General features: G+C 51.4%; 1 protein-coding gene across 24 annotated transcripts in view; it reads right to left on the reverse strand.

Moving 5' to 3' along the window:
* The window catches only part of P4HA2 (prolyl 4-hydroxylase subunit alpha 2), a 36,214-nt gene extending 16,710 nt beyond the window's left edge, over nt 1-19,504 (reverse strand). For 4 of the 24 annotated variants that reach the window (XM_057307406.1, XM_048220876.2, XM_026507930.4 and 1 more), the window contains exons 1-7: nt 19,407-19,504; nt 18,731-18,867; nt 11,074-11,197; nt 10,343-10,439; nt 9,829-9,980; nt 6,703-6,840; nt 797-1,036 (exon numbers count right to left, since the gene is read on the reverse strand). In XM_057307406.1, coding sequence (XP_057163389.1) covers nt 797-1,036; nt 6,703-6,840; nt 9,829-9,980; nt 10,343-10,439; nt 11,074-11,155 — 709 coding nt within the window. In that variant the 5' untranslated portion in view covers nt 11,156-11,197; nt 18,731-18,867; nt 19,407-19,504. The other 20 variants (XM_057307408.1, XM_057307413.1, XM_048220877.2 and 17 more) reach the window with 16 other exon arrangements.
* Between the last annotated feature and the right edge of the window lie 6,053 nt (nt 19,505-25,557).

Below are 25,557 nucleotides of genomic sequence, written 5' to 3' on the forward strand. Positions count from 1 at the left end.
GCACTGCAGCACTGGATTCCTATTTTAAAAAGGAGTGTTGGGAAGGGGTAATGAAACATGAGAGACTATGGACTATGAGAAACAAACTGAGGGCTACAGAGGGGAGGGGGGTGGGGGAATGGGATAGACTGGTGATGGGTAGTAAGGAGGGCACATATTGCATGGTGCACTGGGTGTTACACGCAACTAATGAATCATCGAGCCTTGCATCGGAAACCGGGGATGTACTGTATGGTGACTAACATAATATAATAAAAAATCATTATAAAAAAAAATAAATAAAAAAAAATAAAAAGGAGTGTTGGGACATCTGGGTGGCTCAGTCAGTGAAGCGTCTGCCTTCAGCTGGAGTCATGATCCTGGGATCCTGGGATCGAGTCCGTGTCAGGCTCCCTGCTCCACAGGGAGTCTACTTCTCCCTCTGCCCCTCCCCCTTCTCATTTTCTCAATCTCTCTGTCTCTCGCTCTCGCTCTTGCTTTCTCAAATATAAATAAATAAATAAATAAATAAATAAATAAATAAATAAATAAATAAAATCTTTGAAGGGGAGTGTGTAGAGCTACAGGTTTGAGTGTATCCATACGAAACCGGGCAAGGGCTAAGGCCAGAAATGAGGAGGGTAAAGAGCTGACAGGCAGCTACAACGGGCCTGAGAGCAGTAAGGCATTAGTCATTGGCCAGGCAACATGTCAGACTGGCTCAGTTCCAGGGCAGCCGCCAGGTAGTAGCTGGTGGAGTGACAAGTTCTCCTGCCAGGCCCCCATCAGCTCTGACCTTCCCTTAGAACTTCCTTACCAAGAGAAAGCAGGCGGCGGGTGAGCTCCAGGGCACGGTGCAGGTCACCCAGCTGGAAGACAGCGTAGCTCAGGTAGTCCAGCACCTCGGCCTTGGCTATGGTGGCCTCCTCCCCAGCATCGAGCTGCTTCAGCACCTGCTCCATCCACAGGACAGTGTGGTAATAGTCGCCTTCATTGTAAGCCGAGCGGCCCATCCCAAAGCAGTCATCCACACTCAGCATGGCCTGGTACTTGGTTCCTACAGCAGGAAAGGCAAACAGTCAGGCTCTAAAGAGCCTCTGGGCTAGGGAGAGAGACTCCCACAGTGAGGAAGCCTGGGCCAGTGGAAGGAGGGCATCAACCCCCTACAGAGTCCCACCAGAGCTTACGACCAGGTACTTCCAAGTGAGCACAACCAGGAGGGCCCTGCCTTGGACTGGGCTTCACAGCCAATCTCCTGGCCACAGACTCCCCTTCTCCCATGTGGGAAGATATGCCTCTGTTGTGAAGAAGCCCAAGAAGCAGTAGTATTCAGGAGAGTATGAAGGTCCTGTGAGCCACACAGGAGATGTCTGCTGGGCAGCTGGCCATATGAGTCTGGAAAGTAGAAAAATTAGTTGAATATAAAAAACAGAACTTAGGTGGCACCTAAAGCAAGAGTGTGAGGAGAGAGTAGAGAAAGTAGCTCAGGCCAGAACCCCACAGAGAAAGGACAAAGAGTAACACTGAGCAGGGCCTGATAGGTAGCACAAACAGAGCAGGAGCTGTGGGACAGACGCCAAGGGAGGTCAGAGCCAAGACTGCAGTGCCACCTTTGACCGTTAGGTGGCGGGGACCTTGGTGAGCATCAATTCTGCAGCTCCTGTGTGCCATGGACTCCGCACTGGAAGGTGACCATGAAGATAGTCTCAAGTCAAGAAGGATGAGATATAGTATGCTACCTATGGGAAAATGTAGGATTTAGGGTAGGAGTAAGGTGGGAGGGACGATGAGTGTACTCCTTAGGGAATAATGAAAAAGCAGGCCCCATGCAGAGGAAAGAAGGGCTGTGACCCTCCCTGGAAAGCAGGGAAGTCTCCGTTAACCCCATTAACAGACTCCTAGGCATGGGTGCCGTGAAAGAGCTGCTGCCTTAGAGGGGCTTCTTCCTGCCTAATGTCCAAGGTGGGGCTCTGTCCACAGCGAAACTCCTACTGCAATGGGTCAGGTACATTAGAGACAGGGGTCTGCTCACCATGATGGCTCAGCAATAGACAACGTGGGATAGGAAGGTGAGGAGAGTGAACACAAGATGGAGCTAGTAAATTAGGGAATCGATTCCATTTACAATAGCACCAAAAACCGTAAGATACCTCGGAATAAACTTAACCAGAGAGGTAAAGGATCTATACTCTAGAAACTACAGAACACTGATAAAAACATTGAAGAAGACACAAAAAGATGGAAAAACATTCCATGCTCATGGATCGGAAGAATAAACAGAGTTAAAATGTCTATGCTACCCAGAGCAATCTACACTTTCAATGCCATCCCGATCAAAATACCGATGACATTTTCCAAAGAGCTGGAACAAACAATCCCAAAATTTGTGCGGAACCAGAAAAGACCCTGAATTGCCAAGGAAATGTTGAAAAAGAAAAACAAAGCTGGGGGCATTACGTTGCCTGATTTCAAGCTATACTACAAAGCTGTGATCACCAAGATAGCATGGTACTGGCACAAAAACAGACACATAAACCAGTGGAACAGAATACAGACTCCAGATATGGACCCTCGACTTTATGGTCAACTAATCTTTGACAAAGCAGGAAAAAACATCCGGTGGAAAAAAGACAGTCTCTTCAATAAATGGTGCTGGGAAAATTGGACAGCTATATACAAAAGAATGAAACTTGACCACTCTCTCACACTATACACAAAGATAAACTTCAAATGGATGAAAGACCTCTATGTGAGACAGGAATCCCTCAAAATCATAGAAGAGAACATAGCCTGTAACCTCTTCGACATCGGCCACAGCAACTTCTGTTGCTGAAAAAATGAACTTTTGGGATTTCACCAAGATAAAAAGTTTCTGCACAGCAAAGGAAACAGTCATCAAAACGAAGAGGCAGCCCACAGAATGCGAGAAGATATTTGCAAATGAAACTACAGATAAAAGGCTGGTATCCAAGAACTATAAAGAACTTCTCAAACTCAATACATGAGAAACAAATAATCAAATCAAAAATGGGCAGAAGATATGAACAGACACTTTTCCAGTGAAGACATACAAATGGCTAACAGACACATGAAAAAATGTTCAAAATCATTAGCCATCAGGGAAATTCAAATCAAAACCACATTGAGATACCACCTTACGCCAGTTAGAATGGCAAAAATGGACAAGGCAAGAAACAACAAATGTTGGAGAGGATGTGGAGAAAGGGGATCCCTCCTACATTGTTGGTGGGAATGCAAGTTGGTACAGCCACTTCGGAAAAAAGTGTGGAGGTTCCTCAAAAAGTTAAAAATAGAGCTATCCTATGACCCAGCAATTGCACTACTGGGTATTTACCCCAAAGATACAGATGTAGTGAAGAGAAGGGCCATATGCACCCCAATGTTCATAGCAGCATTGTCCACAATAGCCAAATTGTGGAAGGAGCCGAGATGCCCCTCAACAGACGAATGGATAAAGAAGATGTGGTCCATATATACAATGGAATATTACTCAGCCATCAGAAAGAATGATTACCCAACATTTGCAGCAACATGGACGGGATTGGAGGAGATAATGTTTAGTGAAATAAGTCAAGCAGAGAAAGACAATTATCATATGGTTTCACTCATTTGTGGAACATAAGGAATAGCAGGGAGATCGGTAGGAGAAGGAAGGGAAGAATGAAGGGGGGGTAAACAGAAGAGGGAATGAACCACGAGAGACTACGGACTCTGGGAAACAAACTGAAGGTTTCAGAGGGGAGGGGGGTGGGGGGATGGGCTAGCCCGGTGCTGGGTATCAAGGAGGGCATGTATTGCCTGGAGCACTGGGTATTATATGCAAACAATGAATCACGGAACACTACATCAAAAACTAAGGATATACTGTATGGTGACTAACATAATAAAAAATTAAAAAAAAAAAGATGGAGCTAGTAGACGGGCTAAGGATCCAGGGGTTCCTTGAGCCCCTGGCCATTATCCTTGGGCCTCCACAGATCTCCTTTAGCTATGTAATTCTCAGGAACTCACAATGACGGAGGCAGTATAAAATAGCAGCTGAGCTGGCTGGACAAAGCTGGGTCTGCGCAGGCCTGGCTATGGCGCCCACCAGCTGTGTGAATGGATAATTTACTGAACCTCTCCAACTCTCAGTCCCCTTAGGTCTAGAGTTAATACCATCAATTTTAGGGGACTCATGGCAAGAATTCAACGAGATGACATATAAAGATGTCTTCTGTGATCCCCGGGATGCTAATAATCAGCAGCTACAATTCACATGTCTCACAGAGGCCGAGAAGGTCAAGAATAGCTCCCACAGGGGCGCCTGGGTGGCTCAGTAGTTAAGCATCTGCCTTCGGCTCGGGGCGTGATCCCGGAGTTCTGGGATCGAGCCCTGCATCAGGCTTCTCCGCACTCTTCCTCTCCCACTCCCCCTGCTTGTGTTCCCTCTCTTGCTGGCTGTCTCTCTCTCTGTGTCAAATAAATAAATAAAATCTTAAAAAAAAAAAAAAAAAGAATAGCTCCCACATATTCAGCATCCTCCCCAGAAGCCCATCAAAAATCTACCCCCTTGGAGAGCACTCCCTGGAGAGTGCCAGCTGACCTGAGTGCTGAAAGGCAACCAGACATGAGACCCCGCTGATGTGGGTAAAGGTATTCCTGCAGAGGGTGTGGGATGGACAAGGAAGCTAGGTGGTGGGTGACCTGAGCGCTGAAAGGCAACCAGACATGAGACCCCGCTGATGTGGGTAAAGGTATTCCTGCAGAGGGTGTGGGATGGACAAGGAAGCTAGGTGGTGGGTAGCTTAGTACAAACTTAATACTTAGTATAGGCAAGGAGGCCCAGGAGAGGGCGCCATGCAAGACCTCAAAGACCACACACAGGAGGAATTTGGGTTTAGCAGTTAAAGTTAAGCTTTGTGATCAGGAACTGATGTAAACAGAGATGTGCTTAAGACCACACGGAGAATGATTTTAAAGAGTGAGCTGGAGATACACGACAAGTCAGAATGTTATTTCAATAATCCAGTTGAGAAGTAAGTGACCATGAGGCTGGAGTCCGGGCCTCCAAGTAAAGAAGACACAAGACAGGTAGAACCCACGGGCCTTAGGATTCTGACTTGGGCTGCCAGTGGACGGAGGTGCTCTCTGCTCAGGCAAGGAGCAAGGGAGGAGGGTAAACATTTCAAAAGGCAATGAGGATTTTAGTTTGGAATATGTGACTTTTGAGGAGCCCACAGAACACCGAAGTAGAGATGCCCCAAAGGCATTTGCCTTCACTGGTTGGAAGCTTTGGCTATAAGCCTTGATAGGAAACACAGGTGTGGATGTCATCCATGTTCATGTGATGGAAATGGCTGGGCTCACCTGCAGAAGGTGCTTAGGGAAAACTACGTAAGGGAATCCTGGGGAATAACTCCCTTCCACCCTCCCTGCCTCTCCAGGACATGCAAGGATCTGTTAACTGAATGTACAAGGTCAATGCTTGGGTGTGGCTCCCTCCTCCTAACAACCATTCTCACAGCTACAGTGTGAACATGTCTTGCAGGGGCCCTCAGGGGCCTTCTCTCACTGGCTTCATGGCTTGGCTTGGTCCATGACCTGACTAAGGCAGGAATAAGAAGTCTACACTCCTTCCCATTGGCTCACCAGACTCCTCAGTGGCAGAACTCTAGGCCTTGACTAGCCGACTACAGAGGGCCTCTTTCTCCTACACACCATGATTCCCAGGCTTGTGCCTCCAGGGTCCCCATGGGTGAGTGACATCCAAAGTCTAATGGGCTCTAACTGAATCCCTGGGTTTACTGGCCTCTAACAGTCCCCCAAACCCAATATATCCTCTTCTAAGCAAACTGAGGCAATCAGGTGAAAGGGGCCTGTTTAAAAAAAAAAAAAATGAGAGCCGAAAGCTGAAAAGAGAAGCAATAGAGATCAGTGCCTCAGAATTCAAAGGAAGGAGAGTATCAGGAACACTGGGACAATCAATGTGCCAAAGGAAATTATGCCTGAAACCCGACCACTGGCTTTAGCAGCTGAGTGGCCACTGGTGACCTGGCAGGGACAGGATCGGTGGATGGTGGGCAAAGAGGCCAGACTCTGCGTGTTCAGGAGGACCTGGGAAGCAAGGAAGTGCAGAGCATGTGGATGACTGTTCGGCAGCCTAGCTAAGTTAGGCTAACCAAGAGATGCATCAGCAGCAGAGACCTGAAGGGCCTTGGATCCTGAGGGAGGTGTTTGTAAGGTGAGTAAGAACCCACGGTGTGTGTGAGCTCAGGGGGAAGAACCAAGTGGGGTGGGCCAAGAATGAACAGGGCAGAGACCATAACTGAGGACACACAGGACACAGGGCAGTGAGTCCAGAGATCAGCCTTCGTCATAAAGAAATCAGACGGTGTGGGGACAGAAGCAGGTCTGGAAGCAGATCTGAGCAGCGCTCTGGGGGGCAGAGGCTAAGGGGTCCTGAGCAGCAGCCTCGGCTTTCTCTGAGTGGGGAGAGGAGAAGGTATGGGAAGGAAGAGTAGGGGCTGAGAGGAGGTGGCTGTCATGGGAATGGGGGGGACTGGTACCACCTGGAAACCCAAGAGAGTATCATCACCAGCAGTGATGGTGTGCCTGAGGGTGAAGACCACCAGATGGTGGTGGCTCCAATCCATAGTAGGGTCCAGACGCCATAGTAGACACACATCCATTGGATGAGCAAAGCCTGGAGTGGTAAGGTACCTGGAAGTTGCCCTTTGGAAATCGTGTCCGGGTCCAGCTTGTATGTGTCCTGAAGTCTCATCAGGGCCTTGGCAGCTCCCATCTCGTCCTCTTCAGTGGGGAAGAACTGCCGCTGCACAGAGAGGTTGGCAATAAAACCTTCCAAATGAGAGTGAAAACAACAGGTTACCCTGATCCAAGGTCACAATTCCACCTGGGACCAGAAAGGTACCCAGTGGAGGGTTTCTGCCTAGTGCAATCTCCCTGCCCCTTCCCTCAAGGCGGTTTCCCCTTCCTTCAGGAAGCCCTCCCCGATGGCTCCAGTCCATGAAGATCTCTCTTTTCTTCCTCCTCACTGTACGAACTGCCTGTACTGCTCATTTGGAATTGACCAAAGATGTCCCCACAAACTGGTTAACATGTGGGAGTCTGAGAGTCTTGGCTCCAAAGCACTCAGATCTGGTGGAGACAGAAGGAACAGAGAACAGAAACAGTAATTGAAAAGGACACAGGAGAAGACTCAGGGAGAATCTGTTGATCACTTGATGGAAAATGAACCACATGGAAAACCTTGATCCAGGATCACTGGGGGGGGGGGGGGGCAGATAAACAGACCTCCAGCCCATGTTCCAGGTCAAGGAGCCCAAGGGATAGAGGTGGTCAACTCAGGGAACCTAGCTAGCCACTCATTACTGACCACTGGCCCTTATCATCCAGAAAGGTGATGATGACTATCGTGGAGTGATTTGGTGCTTGCTCTCTAGGGACTCCCACAGCTCAGACCTGCCATGAGCTCAAAGGCATGAGCCCCCCGAATGTAGCACTCAAGACCACCGCCTGGAAGCTAGGACAGCCCCTGACCACAGAAGTACCCAAGGAGGCTGTTCTGGGACTCCAAGCCCTAGCTCTTAAGCAAGATATGCACCTCTTATGATCTCAGGACTCCAGGTGGAAGCCAGACCCTCCCAAGCTGATTTAGGAGTTTCAGTGCTGCCTGTGAGCTAAGAATTGGGAGGGGAACCCCAAGGCCCTTCCTTCCCCGGCCTCTTCCTCAGGGCAGCAGTACCCACGGCCACCTACTCTCAGGACCTCAGGCTCAAACACCCACTTCTAACCATGCCTGGGGACCCAGGGATCAAGAAGCTGTAATCCTGCCTTCCCGGTGGCTGCACAGTCAGGGATTCTAGGAGTCTGGAATTCAGGAAAAAGAAAACATGCCCCCAGAAAAAGCCACACCGTCAGCACGTCCCCCTCATTTCAGAGGCAAGAACTCTCAAGTAAGAGGTGAAAACAACCTTTTGCTCTCTGGGCCTGTCCTGTCTGCCTTCTGGTAATTATAAGGTTTTCTACAAGAACCAGATGCTGCCAGTGGGGGTGGGGTGTGGAGAGCAAGACTAGGGAGCGGAAGGTCATCCCGGCAGGCTTATTCTACCACAGTGCCGGCAGAACAACTAGTTCTGAGCTACAGCCCCAGGCTGGAAGACAGGGGGCTGGGAAAGGCAGCCATGGCTTCTGGAGGCAGTGAGCTCACTGGGCACAGCTCCAGCCTGGCTGAACTCACCAATCCCTCCCCAGAGGCCACCCTGCCCCCAGCCAAGCCCAGCCCAGTCTGGCCACATGGGCTGAACTGCCTCAGCCAGAGACAACCAGTCTGAGGTTAATCAGCACTCCCGACTCAGGGAGAAGAGGCCGGGAGTCCAGGAGGCTGAGCCCAGGGCTGGCTGGAGTCAGGAGGGCCCACCTCCATGCCTGCCCCACCACCTCCTGCTGAGAGGAAAATGTTAGAGCATAAAAAATACCAGCGCATTAAAAGACACCAAGCACACTTAAAGCTTTAAAAAAGTTCATACTCCGACCTGCAAATACCATTTCTAGGAATTTAAACTAAGAAAATAATCAGAGAGGGCGCCTGGGTGGCTCAGTCGGTTAAGCATCTGCCTTCCACTCAGGTCATGATCCCGGGGTCCTGGGATCCAGCTGGCTTCAGGCTCCCTGCTCAGCAGGAAGCCTGCTTCTCCCTCTCCCTCTGCCCCCAGCTCCCTGCCCCTGCCCCTGCTCCTGCACTAGCTCGCTCATTCTCTCTCTCTCTCTCAATAAAATCTTAAAAAAATAATTTTTTTAAAAGAATTTTAAGAAAAGAAAATAATCAGAGGTAGGCACAAAGATGTAATGCACGATTGCTGATAATTTGGAAACAATCCCACATCCACTAACTTGACCAGTTTTATACTACATCCGTTTGACTTATTTCTGTGTAGCCATTAAAATCATTTCACATAACATTTAATGGACATTTAAAGAAGCTGGAAAATACAGGAAATCACTGTATGCTTATGGTACAAATCTGCCTACAGATACGTTTTATTTCTAAAAGGTATGAATGGGAATGGATTTAGATGAGACCCATAATCCCCAGTACGCTGGCCCCATAACCCAGCCCACTTGACTCACTTTTTTTTTTTTTTTTTTTGACTCACTTTTTTTAATTCATTTGGTCCCTCAAAGCAAGTGAGTTTGCATTCCCTGGACTATATGAATGGGTCCATTTCTACTTTTAATGTAAATACAAGTGTAGGAAGACTGGAATTTTAATAGTGCTTATCACTAGACAACTGGGTTAAGAATTCCAATTTTCTTACATCATTTTGTTTTCTAACTTTTCTACAAAAACACAGTACTTTTATTTTATTTTTTTAAAGATTTTATTTATTTATTTGACAGAGAGATAGAGACAGCCAGCGAGAGAGGGAACACAAGCAGGGGGAGTGGGAGAGGAAGAAGCAGGCTCCCAGCGGAAGAGCCTGATGTGGGGCTCGATCCCAGGACTCTGCAATCACGCCCTGAGCTGAAGGCAGACACTTAACAACTGAGCCACCCAGGCGCCCCAAAAAACACAGTACTTTTTAAAAAAGGGAATAAAAACACTAGGAAAAGGCAAGAACTGATTACTACATATTAAAAGTAAGGACAGCCAACTGCTAGGTGCCCAGAGAGAAGGGAGATGGCTACAGGCCTGGCAGGGTGCATATCCACACACTGCACACGCCCACTAACAGCCACAGACCCAGGACAGGCTCAGAGGCACACTCCCCAGGCACAAGCACACGGACACACTGGCTCCCCAAGCACCTGCTCACCGTTCCTCACCTGCGGCCGAGTCCTGCAGGACAAGGTCCTCCAGCGCAGGCCAGTCTGTGTTCAGCCGCTTCACCAGTTTATAGGCATTCACGGGGTGGGCCAGGTAACCTTCAGGGTCAGCAGCTGACTTGCTGGTCAAGGCTTCCATTTTGTTGGCCCAGCTGTGGAAACAGAGGAAAAGGAAGACTTAACACACCCACTCACACAGGTCTTGACCTGTGGTAATTTCAGTGGTGAGATTCAGGACCCTTTTCTATCGAGAGGCAATATAAAATGAATACAGCAATTCCCCACTGACACTTGCAGTCCCTTAATCTAGAGAAGAGTGGGAGCCCCAATGTATGCAAAAAGGCTGTTAAGTAGAGAAAAGCAGGGAGGACTTAGCCCGTGTGCTGAGCCACTAGGAGGACTGGCATGAAGTAACCTCTAGGCCAGCTCCTCGCTGCTCTCTCAAGGGCTTCCTCTTATGGGCACCCTGGATGGGTTCTGGGGGGTGGGGGTGGGACCTTGGGACATCAGATACCTCTTAATCTTGGAGAGCTTGGCTTCCTCCACAAGGATGTACTCCTTCAAAGACTGCACCAGGTCCTTCTCTGCATAAATTAGGTCGGTCATGTGCCCTGCAGGGAAAGAGAAAAGGGCCAGAAAGAAATGGATGAGGGACATCCACCACCCTTCCTTGAGGCACAGAACACCAGTACAGAGGCAAGTCCTCGGGGCCACCCGCATGGCATGTCAACTCTCTTGGGATCATGGGGACTTGGGAGTTAAAGGGGGCCTAGGTACTCACATGGTCCTGGCCCCCAGCTCCAGTAAGACAGAGGTGGGGGCTCCAAGGGGAAGGTGAGATGAGAGCACTGGGAGTGCCTTAAGGAAGAAGCCCCAAATCTCATTCTCCTACTGGCACCCAGCTGGGTCATGGCATCAGGGAATGGACATCCTGCGGGCTTCTTTGCTCAGAACCACTCTCTGGCCCTGGACAAAGATGGTTAGAAAGGCCAGGGGGGACAGGAGCAGCCTGCGCTTCTCAGGGAGGAGATCCAGTTGAGAGACCTGGCTCCCAGCAAGGACATTCAGGTCATCAGGGCCTCAGAAGGGGAAATGGCAGCTCCGCAAGCCCCACTTTCCCCAGAACTGGTCAAAAACAGTGAGTGAGCCATCCCACCTTGAGTGAGAACAGGCTTCAGGTGGTGACATTCCCCGGCACTTGAGCCAAGGATTGCTCAGGGAGAAGACAGTCCTGTTGGCACATACCAATAGAAGTGAAGAATTCAGCCTGCACACAGCCCAGGACACCAAACCAGGCCACCAGCAATGTGGACACCCAGCGTTTCATGGTCACAGAGAACAGTGTCTGCAAGGCATTCAGTGACAGCCACTGGATCAACAGGTGAAAAAAGCAACTTAGGTGAAGAGATACATACACATGTGCATGCCAAAACCCCGACCAAGGACACAGAAACTAAGGATATTCTGCACCAGCAGTGGAAAGAGGCCAGGGTGTGCAACCAGTGATGTGTGCTCAATTCTGGCCCCTGCTCTGGGAGGCCATGTGCCCCTGGGAGAGCCCCTGCCCTCCAGATTCCCGGTAACTACTAGCAACATGGAAAGGCTGAGTGGTGCGGGAGACAGTCCCCTCTGCTTCTAACAGCCAGTCCAATATACGGGCCCAACCCTTCTCATTTCACAGACTGCTTATTTCATTTCTGTCTTTCTTTCCAACATGTGTGTCAGGACAGTGCCAGGTGCTGGGGACCCCCAGGTTACATGTAGCTTCTGCCTACGAGAACACTGAAAGTACAGGAGAAACAATGACATAAAGAGAACCTGACACAATAGGCCCCAGGGAACTCACCCCCAAAATGAGGTGTACAGCAGCTGGCTGGCCAGAAGGGGGATCAAACTGCCCCCGCCATCTGTACCTGGCCACAGCAAAGGCAGCATGGGGAGCAGGCACTTGGGGCAGGCACTGCTCTTCCTGTCTGCCACCTCACCAGACACCGTCCTCACTGGCAAGTCACCATTCGCAAATATTTGCTGAAGATCCACATAGGCTAGTCACTGAGTTAGGCACTTGGAATACAAAAATCAATCCGCCATTCAAGGCCAAAACCCTGGGATGTGCTGGACTGCTGACATGGATGCCAGACCAGCTTCTGGCTTCTCGTCAGCCTAGAAATAGCCAGCCTCAGCTGTGAAGGCAGCAGGCACAACCTGGGACAAGCCCCACTGGCAGTGGACCTAAGTACATAAGGGAAGCTTTGGACATGGTCTCCCAGCTCAGCCATGCAGCCCAGCACACACCTGAGCCCCAGCTCTACCAGTCCCTTCTCTTCCTGCTTGACGTCAGCCAAGTCCCAGTGGAAATATACTAAGAGCAAACAAGAAAAATGAAGAAAATACAAATGCTTCTCCCCAAAATGTAAGCCTTACCTGACAGAATTCCAAGTCTCAGGTAATGCCAGTCCAGCAGCGTTTTGCTTGCCCTGGTTGATCAGACACACAGTCATGGCTACCACTCCTCGCCTCAGAAGAAATTCCAACCCACTGTGGTGCCAGGTTAGGCTCAGAGAAGCCCAACCACAAGGCCCACCCCCAAACAGGTCCCTCTCTCAGAAAGAGGAGAGAATAAGCGAATGGCTGCATTCGTTAATGCCCCTGCCAGATGTCTGCAGAGCCATCAGCATGCCCATCAATGCCCTAAGTGTTGGAGGCCGAGATGCATAGAGCAAGATCTTTTGGGCCAGAACCTGCTGCAGGGCACGGAGTATCAGGCTAAGGGATGGATTATGCAGTTAGGGCAGCAGAGGAAAGCAAGTCACTGAGAGAAGGTGAGGAGGCCATCAGCCCCAAGGTGGAGTGCAGGTCCACCCTGTCCCAGCCACAGGTCTGCTCCCAGGCCTCACATCTTCTGCACCTCCAGCCCAGGATTCCTGAGGGCCTCTCTTCTTACTTACATAAGGCACCTCTACAGGGAGTAATGTCTGTTCCTTACACCTCAAGAGGCTTAACTAACTCAGGAAAGCACCTTCTACATGTGAAAAGGAAACTAAAATCCAGGGCCAAGAGGTTGTACCTGTGGACAGTGAGGGACCAGCCAACTGCCTGTCAGGCTGGGATGGTGGGAGAGCAGGGCCCTGGCAAGAGCTCAGACCAGGCACAGGTGGAAGTAGGGGAGCCCAGCGCTTCTCCCCTGCTGTGTCACTGGCTGCAGTGGCATACTTCTTCAGAGACGGGGTAACAAGTTCAATGGAGGGAGACATCTCTCTGCTCCTCTCAAATCCTCCTGGTGATACTGTCCAGGGCTCATGCCTTACAGCACTCAGGAAAAGCAGCCAGGTTCCTTCACTACATGAACACCAGCTGTCATTTCTCTGGAATGCACTATCTGGCTCAGACTAAGCCCATCCACGAATACCAGCCCTGAGGCAGAGCCCCAAAGAATCACAGATGGGGTTCTGGGAAATGGCTTGCCAAGAGCCTGCAAAGTCCTGCTCTGATGGGGGGAGGGGAAGATTACTCCACTGGTCAGAGAGCTAGGTACCCCCAAGCAACCCCTAGACTGCCGCCTCAGGCAGAGATGCCCTACGGTCCCAACATTTCCCTGGATCCTGACCCTGAACACTAAAGGCTTTGTATAAGAAGTTATCTAATGAGGGTCAGGTTGGGAAGAGGCAGCATCCAAGAGGGACTGTCCCACAGTGTCGGAAAGGCCGAGCCAAGCCCCCACTTGCCTTTCCCCCAATCTGATCTCATACCTATACCCAGAGCTTGCTTAGGACAGAGTAGGTGGGAATGTGTGTGCATGCCTGGTGCCCCCCCCCCCAGAGTGTCCAGTGCTGCCACAAGCCCTTCTAGGAAACCTCAGAAATCCATGCTGAATAGACCTGGAAATGGGCAACGTCAAATCTCCTTTTATGAAAAACGAAACACTGAGTGGCACCAAGCCTGAGGAGAAAACCAACACTGAGTTTTATCTGCGCTGCATCCCAAGTTTAGAACAATGTCTGACCCATACCAGGCATCCACCAAATAATGCTTCACCAAAGACTTGTTCAAGTTAGAAACAACAAAAGAAAATTTTACATTTTTCCACACAATCAATTGTTACGGATTGTTAAGAATGGACACTGTATGCATATTAAGTCCCAAGTTTGGACCCCTACAGGGAGGTTCTCCAAAGCCCACCAACACCCCAGTGACAATGATTCACTCACCAGGTGACCAGCACTGTTTCTAAGTACAGGCAAATTCCAAGACATACAATCAGAGGCCCCAACAAGCCTGCTCTTTGGAAAGGACATTTACAATCTGGCCAAACGGCCATGAAAAGAGGTTTCCAGCTGCAAACCAGCAGCGTCCTTAGCTTCTCCCCTTACCTCATCAGGCACGAACTTCTGCCAAGCTCCCAGCTGCAACCCAAATGCAACAGCTTGAAATTTAACAATGTATTTAACAGCCTAGAGACAGAACATGAGTTTGCTGAGTACAAGCAGGTCTTGCCTGGCACTAATAAAGAAGTTGCCTGCCTTCTGGGAAGGAACAAAAACCTGTCTGAAAAGGGCTCCCCCCAGTGGCCCTGCCTCCCAGCGGTGTGGCCAACTCTGGACCGCCAAAGCCACAAGGACTTGTGAGTTGTGGAGGCCCCGGAACTTAGGCACGTGGATGTCCATTCAGGCCCAGAAAGCTGACCCCCCAGGAGGATGGAAGGCACCCTACTCTCCTTACCTGATGTCAGGCCTCAGTCATCACCCTGGTCTGAGCCACCCCCAGTTCCCTCCTGCAGACATCCTGTCCCCTGCCTGCACGGGTCTCTCCTCTCATCTAGCATCCCCCCTACCTCTGCCCTACAAAGCAGCCAGCATGGCTTACTATGGCTCCTAGTTTGGTTTCTCTCTCCACTGCCCTCGGGATCAAGTCCAAACTCCTTAGCCCCAAGGGCCTTGGTGACTCTGCATGGCATGGCCCTATGGCCTCCTCCACCCCTATCTCGTGACTCTAGGTTTCCCAGCTTCAAATGCTACCTCACATGGAAAAATATTCTTCACTGAGGACTTTCTTCACTGAAACCTCGATGCTCACCTGTATCCATCCTTATACTTCTCTATCAGGTATAAGAACATGTTGATTTGTATTTCCCACTTGGGTACCATCAAAACCACAGCGTCTCCTGCTTCCGTAGCTAGGCAGTGAAGGAGCAGAGAAGGCTGTAAAAATCAACATGCAAAGTCCGAATTGGACTTTCAGTCAGAGTCTTGGCAGAGGCTTGGCAATCTAAGTGAGACTAACTCCTAAGAAGGGACTACACATGAGGACAAAGTCCACTAAGCAATCTACAGGATGCCTCCGATGTCCCACCTCACAGACTCTTGGCCTCACCAGTCTCCTGGGCCCTGGCTCTCTTGCCGGGCCTCAGATTCTGGGGGGGAGTGTGTGCAGGCCCCATATCTCTGGCTCCTCCCGCTACTTCCAAAGTCCACAGAAGTACCACACTGGCCTCCCCAGTGGCTGCTGGAGGACTCTGGTTGTGCAACCAAGGAGCAAGAGGGAGCTAACTCCCATGAGGCAACTCTGATCAATGAAGACAGAAGACAGGAGGTCGGCAGATAAATTCCCTCACCAGGCCTCCGCTGACAAGCTGTTCTGTGGCCTCGAGTTTCTGTAGAGCTCACCCAGTGATATCCTGCATGGCAGCTCCTGGCCAGCTTAGTAAAGCACCACCTTGTGCCTTCCATCCTTCTCTCCCTCAGGCTTCTTTTCCCTTACCCCTGCTGCCCTGCACCTTCCAATAAAGCATGAAGCACCACCTCGGGCTCTGCTTTTTTGGAAACTAGGCTAACCACTATTTGTATTTCCAAAAATCTTTCATTTCACCATCTAATCCTCACCAAAACCTTGTAAACTAGATAATCATCTCCACTTCAGATATAGCAGCTAGATAAGTGAGGCTGAGAGAGAGTTTCCTGCGTACCTGACATGCTACCACAAATCAGTGGCAGAGCTGAGACTCAAACCCAAAACACACTTTCCATTAGATACTGCAACCATTCCATCCCTCTCAGTAACACCTACTGTCTTACAGCACGAGGGTCTCCCACAAGGAGCCACTTTGACCTAGGAGAGCAGGCCTGCCCAGGTGAAGAGCTTTATCATGGTTCATAAATCAGCTGCATGACATACCCACCAAAATGTGGACAGCAACATGGGGCCTCGAGTTCAGGTGAGCAGTCACTCCTGCCTCAGACATCACAGCCCTCAGAAATGACCACACAGCCCCGCTCAGGGAAAGGCAGTACTGTCTAGTCAGGGGTCAGACAACCCCAACTTCATTCTCAGCTCCACCATCACTTCCTGGCTTCGTGACTTTACACAAGTTCTAAGTCTGTTTCCCGTCTATATCATGGTGATAACATGAGGACCTACATCTCACAGGGTTGTTGTGAGGACTGAATGAGATGGCAATTATCAGTGGGCAGCCCACCATCAAGCACAGCTTATACCAGACACCAGCACCGAGGGTACTGGAAGAACATCAGTAGACCTTAAGCGGCCAGCTGCCTGGCTAATCCCTGGCAAAGAAGACAGTCTAGTCTAGGGGATAGTGAAGATGAAAATGAGGCAGATATTGGGCAATCTCCACATTCCACGAGGGCCAAAAGAAATGCAGCATTACTTTAGGGAAGAGGAGAGTCAGACATAATGCAGCACACTGACCATCAGGGAATGACCCCGGAAGAGGTCAAACAGTGGCTCTAAAGCTCATCAAGGAAAGAAAGCTCCCCAGCAAAAGGCAGAGGACTGGACTAATACTCCAGTATCTCTTGTATTTCTATACCTCTGACCTACTGGTTCTGAGTTCCTACAAATACCAGGCCTCAGGATCTTGGCCACACCCTGGTCCTTGGGAGTGCCAGGTACAAAGCAGGCTATATACTCTAGCAAGCACTTCCTGAAAGGTCTAGAGCAGGTACTGGCCTGTGAACAGGCTCAGACAGACGATCCAATCTGAGCTGGAGAACTCACTCTCCAAATACTTAATCCTCTGCCCGGCAACGACAACACTTAAACAAAAACTCTTCTAGGGTTCCAAGAAGTCTAGTCCAGACTTTTCATTACCCTCCACCCCTTCTGAGAATAAAAACTATATCCTTCAGTCCACATCCCCAGCAACAACCCCAGAGACCACAGGAGCCACTATGCCCCACACTGTAAAACAGGCTGATGTCCCACTCTGGGGCACTTCAAAAGTCCAAACTGCTAGATTCAAGCAATCTCAGTTTAACTCTCGGTCTAGCATTCTGTCGAGGCTTGCACGTGCCTGCATCACAGCATTTCCTGCCAATGACCATCTGCATAAAATTAAACTCTTGACAGATCCCAAGAGCCAGGGACACACCCACCAGCCCAATATACACTATCAGCCAGCGTGGCCACAAATCGGCCAAGGTCTTGCATCCAGCCTCAGAACCTCCCATGGACGTGGGAGGGCAGAGTAAAAAGCGAGGCTCTGTCAGGAAATGAGTACACCCCAGATTCCCTCACCCTAGTCGTTCCTCAGGGCTGCACCCACACAGTCTCTCCTTCTGATGAGTATTCACACTCTGAGCTCCTCCTCTGCCACATGGCCAGCTGCCAGCCTGAAGCAGCAATCTTGGGGAGATTATGAGCTACCCACGGGCAAGGATAGTGTCACCACCACCTCCTTCTCCTCCTCCTCCTCTCCCTCCTAATTCCACCCCGAGGCACACTGCAAGCAGAAGCCAGGCACAGGGGAGGTACTCAGGGAATGAACAGAGACCAGCTGTGTACAGGCTAAAGCAGTGGCTAAGGAAGCACTCTCCCAGGCACCCCATTTCAGAGCCTCCTCCTGGGTAAAAGGGCCTATTGCAAGTCACAGGCAATGCCTAGTTGCCATCAGGTCTGCCTGCTGAGCTCTCAGTGAACGAGGGTGGCCCAACATGACAGCATCTCTGGGATAAGGCCCCCAGCCAACTCACTCCATCCTTGCTACGTGGCCTCCTTGGCTGGGCCACACAGTGGACATACTTGGCCATCTGAGAATAAAAAAGCCCTTGAAGAAGAGGATTCAAAGCACACTCCTGCGAGTGTGTTGAAGTGAATAGAAGAAGCTGGGCTCTGAGCCCCGGAACCACAGTGACAGACTGCACCCTAGACACTTCAGGGGCAGTGTAAGCACAGGCCAAAGGAAATCTCGGTTCATTTAACAGAGAACTAAATCACGGAACCTGTTGTTCCAGCTGTGATACAGGGTGAGAAGCAGCAGCGGCAGCTTACAAAAACATTCTACAAATTTTTAGGTGGAAAGCGGATCTTGGTAAAATCTGGGACATGTGAGAATGCCCTCATCTACAAAATGATGTCCCCCAACCCTTGCTCTCAGAACCAGGACTCCTGCAAGGGGGTGAGGCTGTCAAGCCTCAGCTCACATTAAGAAGCACAAGCCTTAGGTGTCCCTCCACAGCAGAAGACACCAGCCTCAGTCTTGGGAGGCACACGAATGTTCTACACCATCTTAAAGATATCACATTAGAATACAAGGCCAGGGGCCCAACTGTCCCGAAGTAGGAAGTGCCCTGATCCACGCTCACGCAGAGCAGCATCCACACGTGGGGCACAGTACCAGGCACTGTCCTCTCACTTGAAACTCTTGTGGGTTGGGTTCATGGGCAGCTATCCCCTTAAATGTCCCTTCTTCATCACCTTGCCTCTACTGGAGTGGGACTGCTCCCACTCACACGCACTGTTCCTCTGTCCAGGTTACTCTTTATTCAGCCTTCCTCTGACCATTCCAGTTCACAGATGACTTCCTCCAGGAAGCCCTCTGGCCTGAAGCATCCTGTCCTCTACCAAGGAGCCACAGCCGGGTACTCTCTCCCAGCACAGCACTCACCACACTGTTTTGGACCTGGACTTTGCCAGTCTTCAATCCGTCTGCCTCACTGGGCTAGCAACTCCTTGCAGTTTCTGACACACTGAAGGGTCCGTTTGTTGAATTAGTTAACTAGTTACCACAGGTCTGCGCAGCTGCTGAGGAAAAACAAGCACGGTGGAAAGTGATGTCTAGAGGGGGAAAAAACTTTCTCGACCAACAGCCCGTTTCACGAGCACCAAGCTGGACCCCGCCGCGCCAAGGCCAGAGACTCCCAGCCTTTTGGAGGGAGGAAGGCGGACCTCGCTAACATTAAGCGGCCCCCAGGGGCCCCGGGCGACGGCCCCGCCTCCGCCTCCAACCTCTGGCCGCCCTCGGGGCCGGGCCGCCCGTTCCCGTTCCCGGGGAGCCTGACGAGGCTGGGCGGCCAAGTTCCCCGCCCCGCCCGACCCGGAGCGACGCGGACGCCTAGGGACCGGCAGGAAGGGCGCCGCTGACCTCACCACCCTGAGCTCGGGGAGGGCACGCAGGCGGCGGGACAGGAACCCAGACGCGAGGAGAAGCGGGGCGGAGGGCTCGGGGCTGCGGCCCGGACTGCGCGACCCCCGGGCGCAGGCAGCACGCACGGCCCGCCGACCCCGGCCCGCTCACCAGCCCAGCGGCGGCCCCGGCGGCCGAGCGGGCGGGCCCCGCTCACCTGGACACGCGCCGCTCCCGGCGTTTCCAGAACCTCCCGCGGTGGCGCCCGGCCCGCTCGGTGCCTCCTCCCCGGGCGGCTCCGCCTCCCGCCGTGGCCGGGCCCCGCCCGCTTGAGCCGTCGCCACGTCCCCACCTCCCGCCCCCCCCCCCGGCCGGCCCCCGCCCTGGCTCCGCGCCCTGACAGCCTCGGCCGGGGGTCGCCCCCGCCAGCGACCCCAGGGGAGGTCCGGGCTGCCGTGCGCGCCGGGGTCGGGCGCCGGGAGCGGGCTGGGGGCCGGGCGGGAGCCGCTCTCCGCGCCCTTCATGCCGCCGGCTGCTCGCCGCACGTACGCCGCGCCCGCCTCCCCTCGCCCCGCTCCACCTGCGGGACTCGGCCCTCCCTCCTTCTCAGGCCCCGGGCTGCTGCCGAAGGGCCGGCCACCCGATTCCCGCGCGGGTGCGGCGGGGAGCGCCCTTGCCCGCGTGCTGACTCCCCCGGCCTCCGCTCCTGCCCATCTCTTCAGGGGTCCTGCTGGGCGCACGGGGTCTTGCTGCCTCTCTCCATCATCACCACCCCCGGGTTACAGGGAGAGCGGGGGCGGGGGGGGGGGCAACCCGGGCCGGGAACCAGGGTATCTGTGGAGTGGACAGACCAGTGGAGAAGACCTTGAAGAAGACGAGAGACCTGGGGTCCCCCCACAGGACCAGGCTCCCCGTAGGGATTCTGCCTGTCCCCAGCTCCTGTGTCAGGCACTCCTCCTGGTGACGTATGTGTGGGTGATGGGTTGATGAGGAGGGGACCAATCAAAGACTGAGGTGGGGGGTGGCATAATGGGGCCAACTCTTGGTTTGCCCAAGCCTTTTCATTCAACAGGGACCAAAAACAGTGGACACCTCATTTACCTAGGCCGGTGTGTGAGGGAATGAAGGCCGGGATGCTGCAAAATCCCAGCGTGAGTTGGAGGAGGCCCTGGCGGCCAAGCAGGTTCCCACGCCTGCTCTGTGAACCTTCCCGGTCATGAATGAGGGGAAACACGGTCTGAGAATCTCATCAGGGAGCTAGCCCAGAGTGGGAGGTGCCCGCCTCCGCCCAGGCTGTGTGGGGATATTCCCTATGGCACTCTGTCCAGGCTGGCGGCCCAGCCGTGGGGAAGGCACTAGCACACACATAGAACGACACACTGCCACATAAAATCAGGAACAAGCCACTGTTCCGGCCCGCGTCAGCCACCAGCTCAACTAAAACCAAACAGAAACCTTCCTGCATCGGCTACATCCTGTTATGCCACAGGAGCCTCCCTCTGTCTGCCCAGATTTCCCGACCTCTCCCCGTCTCGGGAGCTTGCCCTGTGGATCACCTCTTCTCTCTCCTGAAGATTCAACCTCCCCCTCTCAAGTGGATCCTTCCCTTGACCTATAAATACGTTTAAGCCTCTAGTGGAAACAAAAACCTCATTGGACTCCACCAACTACTGCAATGTCTTCCTCCTTTTTGACCCCAGCAAAATTCCCGGAAAGAATGGTTGTCAGTCCTTGTCCTCATTTCTCCTAGCCCTCAGGCTTCTACAGTGGACTTTCTGGTGTCCTCACAACACCAAACCAGGTCTGGAGCTTCCGTGTCTCAAAATCCAATAGCCTCTCTTCAGTTCTCCTCTGCCAAAGCCCCCAGCAGCATTTGACTCTCCAGCAGTGTTTGACCACTGCCTCCCTGGAACACTCATTTTCCTTGGTTTCCATCGCCCTCTCTTCCCACCACTTGCCCCAGCTTCTTCCCTCCCAGTACATCCTCCCCTCCCCCACTCCTCCTTAATCAGTAAAGTTTGAGGGCCCCTCAAAGCCCAGGCCTACACGCCCTACTCTCTGATTTCTTCCTTTACACAGATGGTTCATGTATTTCTCTACACTTGCCCTAACTCCCAAGCTCCAGATTCATATGACTACCTGCTGAGTCTACAACTCCAATTGAGTGTCCACAGCACTTCATCGACAACATGCCCACCACTGAATTCATGGTCTTTCCCCTTCTCCTCTCCTTCCAACCCCCTGCTTCAGTGAAGGAGCCACCCTCCATCAGGTACCTAACCAGAAGCCTGGGAATCACACCCAGCATCTCCCTCTGCCTTGCCCCCAGACCCTGTCTTTCCAGATGCCATGTCCATTCACTTTTACCACCTAAATCTCTCTCCAGTCCATGCACACTGTAGCTATGGTAGTCTCCCATATATCTGAACCCATCGCTCCCAGCTTAGTAAACCACATTATTCTTAGGAAAAATCCTAAAGGTGGTCTGTAAGGCCCCATATGATTTGGGCCCTGCTCACTTCCCTAGTCATGCTTGACCTTCTTCCCACCCCTCTGACCATTCTCCCTCCCCAGCACACTCTCAGGCCTTTGCACATGCTTTTATTTTTGTCTAGAAAATCTTCCCTCCTCCCCAATTAAATCCTTCACGTCCCCTTAGAGGGACTTTTTTCATGTCCCTGGCCAGATCAAAACCTCCTTTAACGGCCTCTCATGGCCTACGTGCTTTGTAACACTTGCCACAGTTGATATAGTTGAGTGATTGCTTGATTGGTGTCTGCCTCCTCCACCTGCCTGGACCCCCAGGAGTACATTAACTGTGTATTTTTGCCCATGATCATATCCCCGGCTCTAATCACAGAACTGGGCCCAATAGATACTTGCTGACTACATGAAGGGATGGGTGTCTCTTCAATGCTTGCTCCACTGCACACCAGTAGCCAAAGGCCTGGAGAAGTCCTTCACAGGCCCTCAGAGTCCTGCACCCCACTCATTCCTTAGTGCCTGCATCTTCTCTTCTGTCTCACAAGGATACTTGCCATTGAATTTAAGGCCACCTCGGTAATCAAGATGATCTCATCTTATGATCCGTCAGTTAATTACATCTGTAAAGTCTCTCTTTCCAAATAAGTTCACACACATTGGGGCCAGGTATTAGGACATGGTCATACCTTTATAGGGGCCACCATTTAACCCACTACCCCTGACATTCCGTCATGCCCTCCAGGGACTACCGGGCCTGGGTGAATCCATCACTCTCAGGTCTGAATCTCTAGCCCAGGCCCATGCCAGACCCACATAGCCTTTTATTTGCAGCCACTTGATAGGTGAATTAATTATCTCCCCACACCCTACCGACACCCCAGAGCTGTTTCTGCTTCAGCATTTTCTGTATCTCAGGAAATGAAATTAACATCTCCCCGTCATTTCTATTTTCCTCCCCACCACATTCCCCCATTATAGATATCACCAGGTGGACTAGACTTGTCTGCACACCACCTATCCCAAGGGAAGTACCTGGTGTCTCTTCCAGAAAGGATGGCAAAAATACTTGGATATCAGCTACTCAATGGATAGGTAACTAGATGAGGTGTGTGGGTGCAGTACTTCCCTCTAAACAGAGGCCTCCTCAGACTGCCCCCGATTTCCCCAGCTTACCTGTGATCTCTGGGGAAGGGGAGGGGGGTAGCCTGCACTGCTTGGCACTGAGGCCTCCCTGGCTGCTAATGACTCTTGCAGATCCTGGCAACCACACAGCAGCGGTGGTGGCCTGGCCAGGATTTATGAGCACCTGGTCCCACCATGCAATTCCCCAGAGCAGGGGCCCCGGGGCCAACCAATGCTGCACAGAAGGCCTTGTATATGTTGACACACATCTGTACCGTGCAGCACATTCAGCATACAGCTGTCCACTGGACTCTGGGACTGCCACCCTCCCCACTCCAGTTTCTTCACTTCAGGGATTGAGGAAAGACTGGGTGTCTCAACTAACTCCAGGCCAGCCGCAGAGGGTAGGAGGTGCAGTTTGAGTGGGGCCACCTAGTGGTGGCTCTACTGCTTCAGAAATAGGGCCTCTTAGGTACTCTCGTCCAGGACCAGGTTGGTGCATGACCCTGGAGAAGGGAAAGAATCTGGCGGAATCCCCAGGACTCTGTAGGGCAAGCCCTGGACAGAGCCAAGTAGGTCCCCAGAAAGTGCTCCCCAAATCTCTGAGCCCATTTGGTGCATACAAAAAATAAGGCAGGCCCCATGGAATGTCCCTTCCCAGCTGCCTCCCCCATGGATCTCCACAGCCCAAAACAGCAGAGCCACCACAAGCTGGGCTGTCATTACAGGGTGGAGAGAGGAGTTCCAGGGCCTTCGGAACTGTAATTACGCAGCAGGTCCAAGGCAAGCCCTTGTGATAAAGATAGCAGGCTTAGACTTTGGCTTCCCTCCTCACTGCACACGCCTCCCTTCCATCTTTGGCCAGAAGATTCAGCTGGTGCAAATGCCCAGAGGGCCAGGAGTTAGCTAGGTATGGTGCTTACAAATCCTGATATTTTGATATATACAGATAAATCACACTTTTAAAAGTCATTATTATTGTAACACAGAAGCCCCTTATTCCTCCTCCCCGAACCTTGAGCCCAAATTGAGACTGGGTAGAGATTACGGATGAATGAGGATGAGGTGAGGGTTGGGATAGCTATTGGACATCCAACTTAGCTACTTTCTAAAATGCTGAAAGTGCGGTGGTTTTACTATTTTTTTTAGGCCTTGTCAAAATGTCAGTGAGCCAGTAGAGAAGTTAGGGGAGAAATGACAGGGAAGGCTGCAGAGGTCCCAGGGGCAGATGACCTGGGAGGAGCATTTGGGGTTTAGGAAAAGCACGCTGCACCCTGAGGAGAGAGGAAGAGGAGGAGCAGAGCCTGGTGATAGGGAGGGAGCTGGTGGTGACCTGAACTGAGAAATGGCAATGCATACAGGGAGAAGAAGGTAGACTTGAGAATTATGAAGAGCTAAAATAGGCTGTGTTCATTCACTCATTTGTTTATTCAACAAACATTTAGGGGCGCCTGGGTGGCTCAGTCATTGGGTGTCTGACTCTTGATTTTGTGGGATTGAGCCCCATGTCAGGCTCCATGCTCAGTGCAGTCTACTTCCAATTCTCTCTCCCTCTCGTTCTCTCTCTCTCTTAAATAAGTGAATAAATAAAATCTTAAAAAAAGAACCCAAACATCTATTGAATGTTCTGTTCCCTATTCTGAGCTCCTTTTGGGCGATGAGGACTTACTTCTCATCCAGAATGAGGGTTTTTCACCCTTGGCTCCCTCTGCACTGCTCCCAGAGCAGGCCCTGCTGAAGGGAATCCCTGGCAGCCCCCAGACAGCCCAAGAATGGGGAGCGAGTTGGCTACCACAGAGAACACACCAGCCGCCTTCGAGGCTTCAGACTGACAAGGAATCTTAATCACAATGTCTGGTTTCCTAAATCACCAGACTCTTTCCACCAGAAGGTAACCACCCATTTAATGATGGTTTCAACACCAACTCACTAATGCTACCCTTCCTCTCCCTGTGCCTCATATCCCCTCCTATTTTTCAATGAATGCATTTCATCTTGCTCTAGTGATACATGTTTGTAAGGCATGTTATATTCTTTTTGGAGTGAGATGGGTGTCAGTCAGTCCATCTGGGAGTCTCCCTAGCCTGGTCTATTTGTGCAAATTCTGTACTGTGTAAGTGGGGGAGCTCCATTCTCATCACAGACATTACAGATTTACATATGCATTACAACAACTTTCCAGTAGATCAAAAATAAAGTGAGCTGAAAAGCGAGTATCCTTTGCTAATTTGTACAGAATCACCGTATCCTTTTGAAGATCTACCTCCACAGGAGCCTGAGTCACCCCTGTAACTGAGTTCTGCTCACACCTGCCTCAAAGAGTCCAACCTCTCCTGTGGGCTCTCTCCTGCCTGTATCAGGTCTCATTGTGGCTCTGACTCTCCCCCAGTCCCTTGAGTAGACACTATCACCCAAACTTGCTGGTGAGCCCTGTCCTTTGCCCCTGTGGGACACTGCCTGGGACTCCACCCTACCTACCACAGAAAGGCCAGCGCACTCATTCTTCTAGAGGACCTCACTACCTGACACCACATCAAACATATTCTAATGCACCCACATCCCATAGAAGTACATGTTATCCTTATCCAGCAAGAACATGGCTGAGCCACAATGGACTAGTTTCCGTGACATAATGCTACATTTGTTAGCATTTAGTATTTATACTTTCTTTTTGTAGTTTTCCATATTTTTTTTCCCTGTCCCCAGCATTTGTGTGAACCCATGAGAAGCCTGATGATCCCTGTGCCTCTGGTACCTGAAAG

Source organism: Ursus arctos, unplaced genomic scaffold (genome assembly GCF_023065955.2).
Source record: "Ursus arctos isolate Adak ecotype North America unplaced genomic scaffold, UrsArc2.0 scaffold_5, whole genome shotgun sequence".
Taxonomy (NCBI): Eukaryota; Metazoa; Chordata; class Mammalia; order Carnivora; family Ursidae; genus Ursus; species Ursus arctos.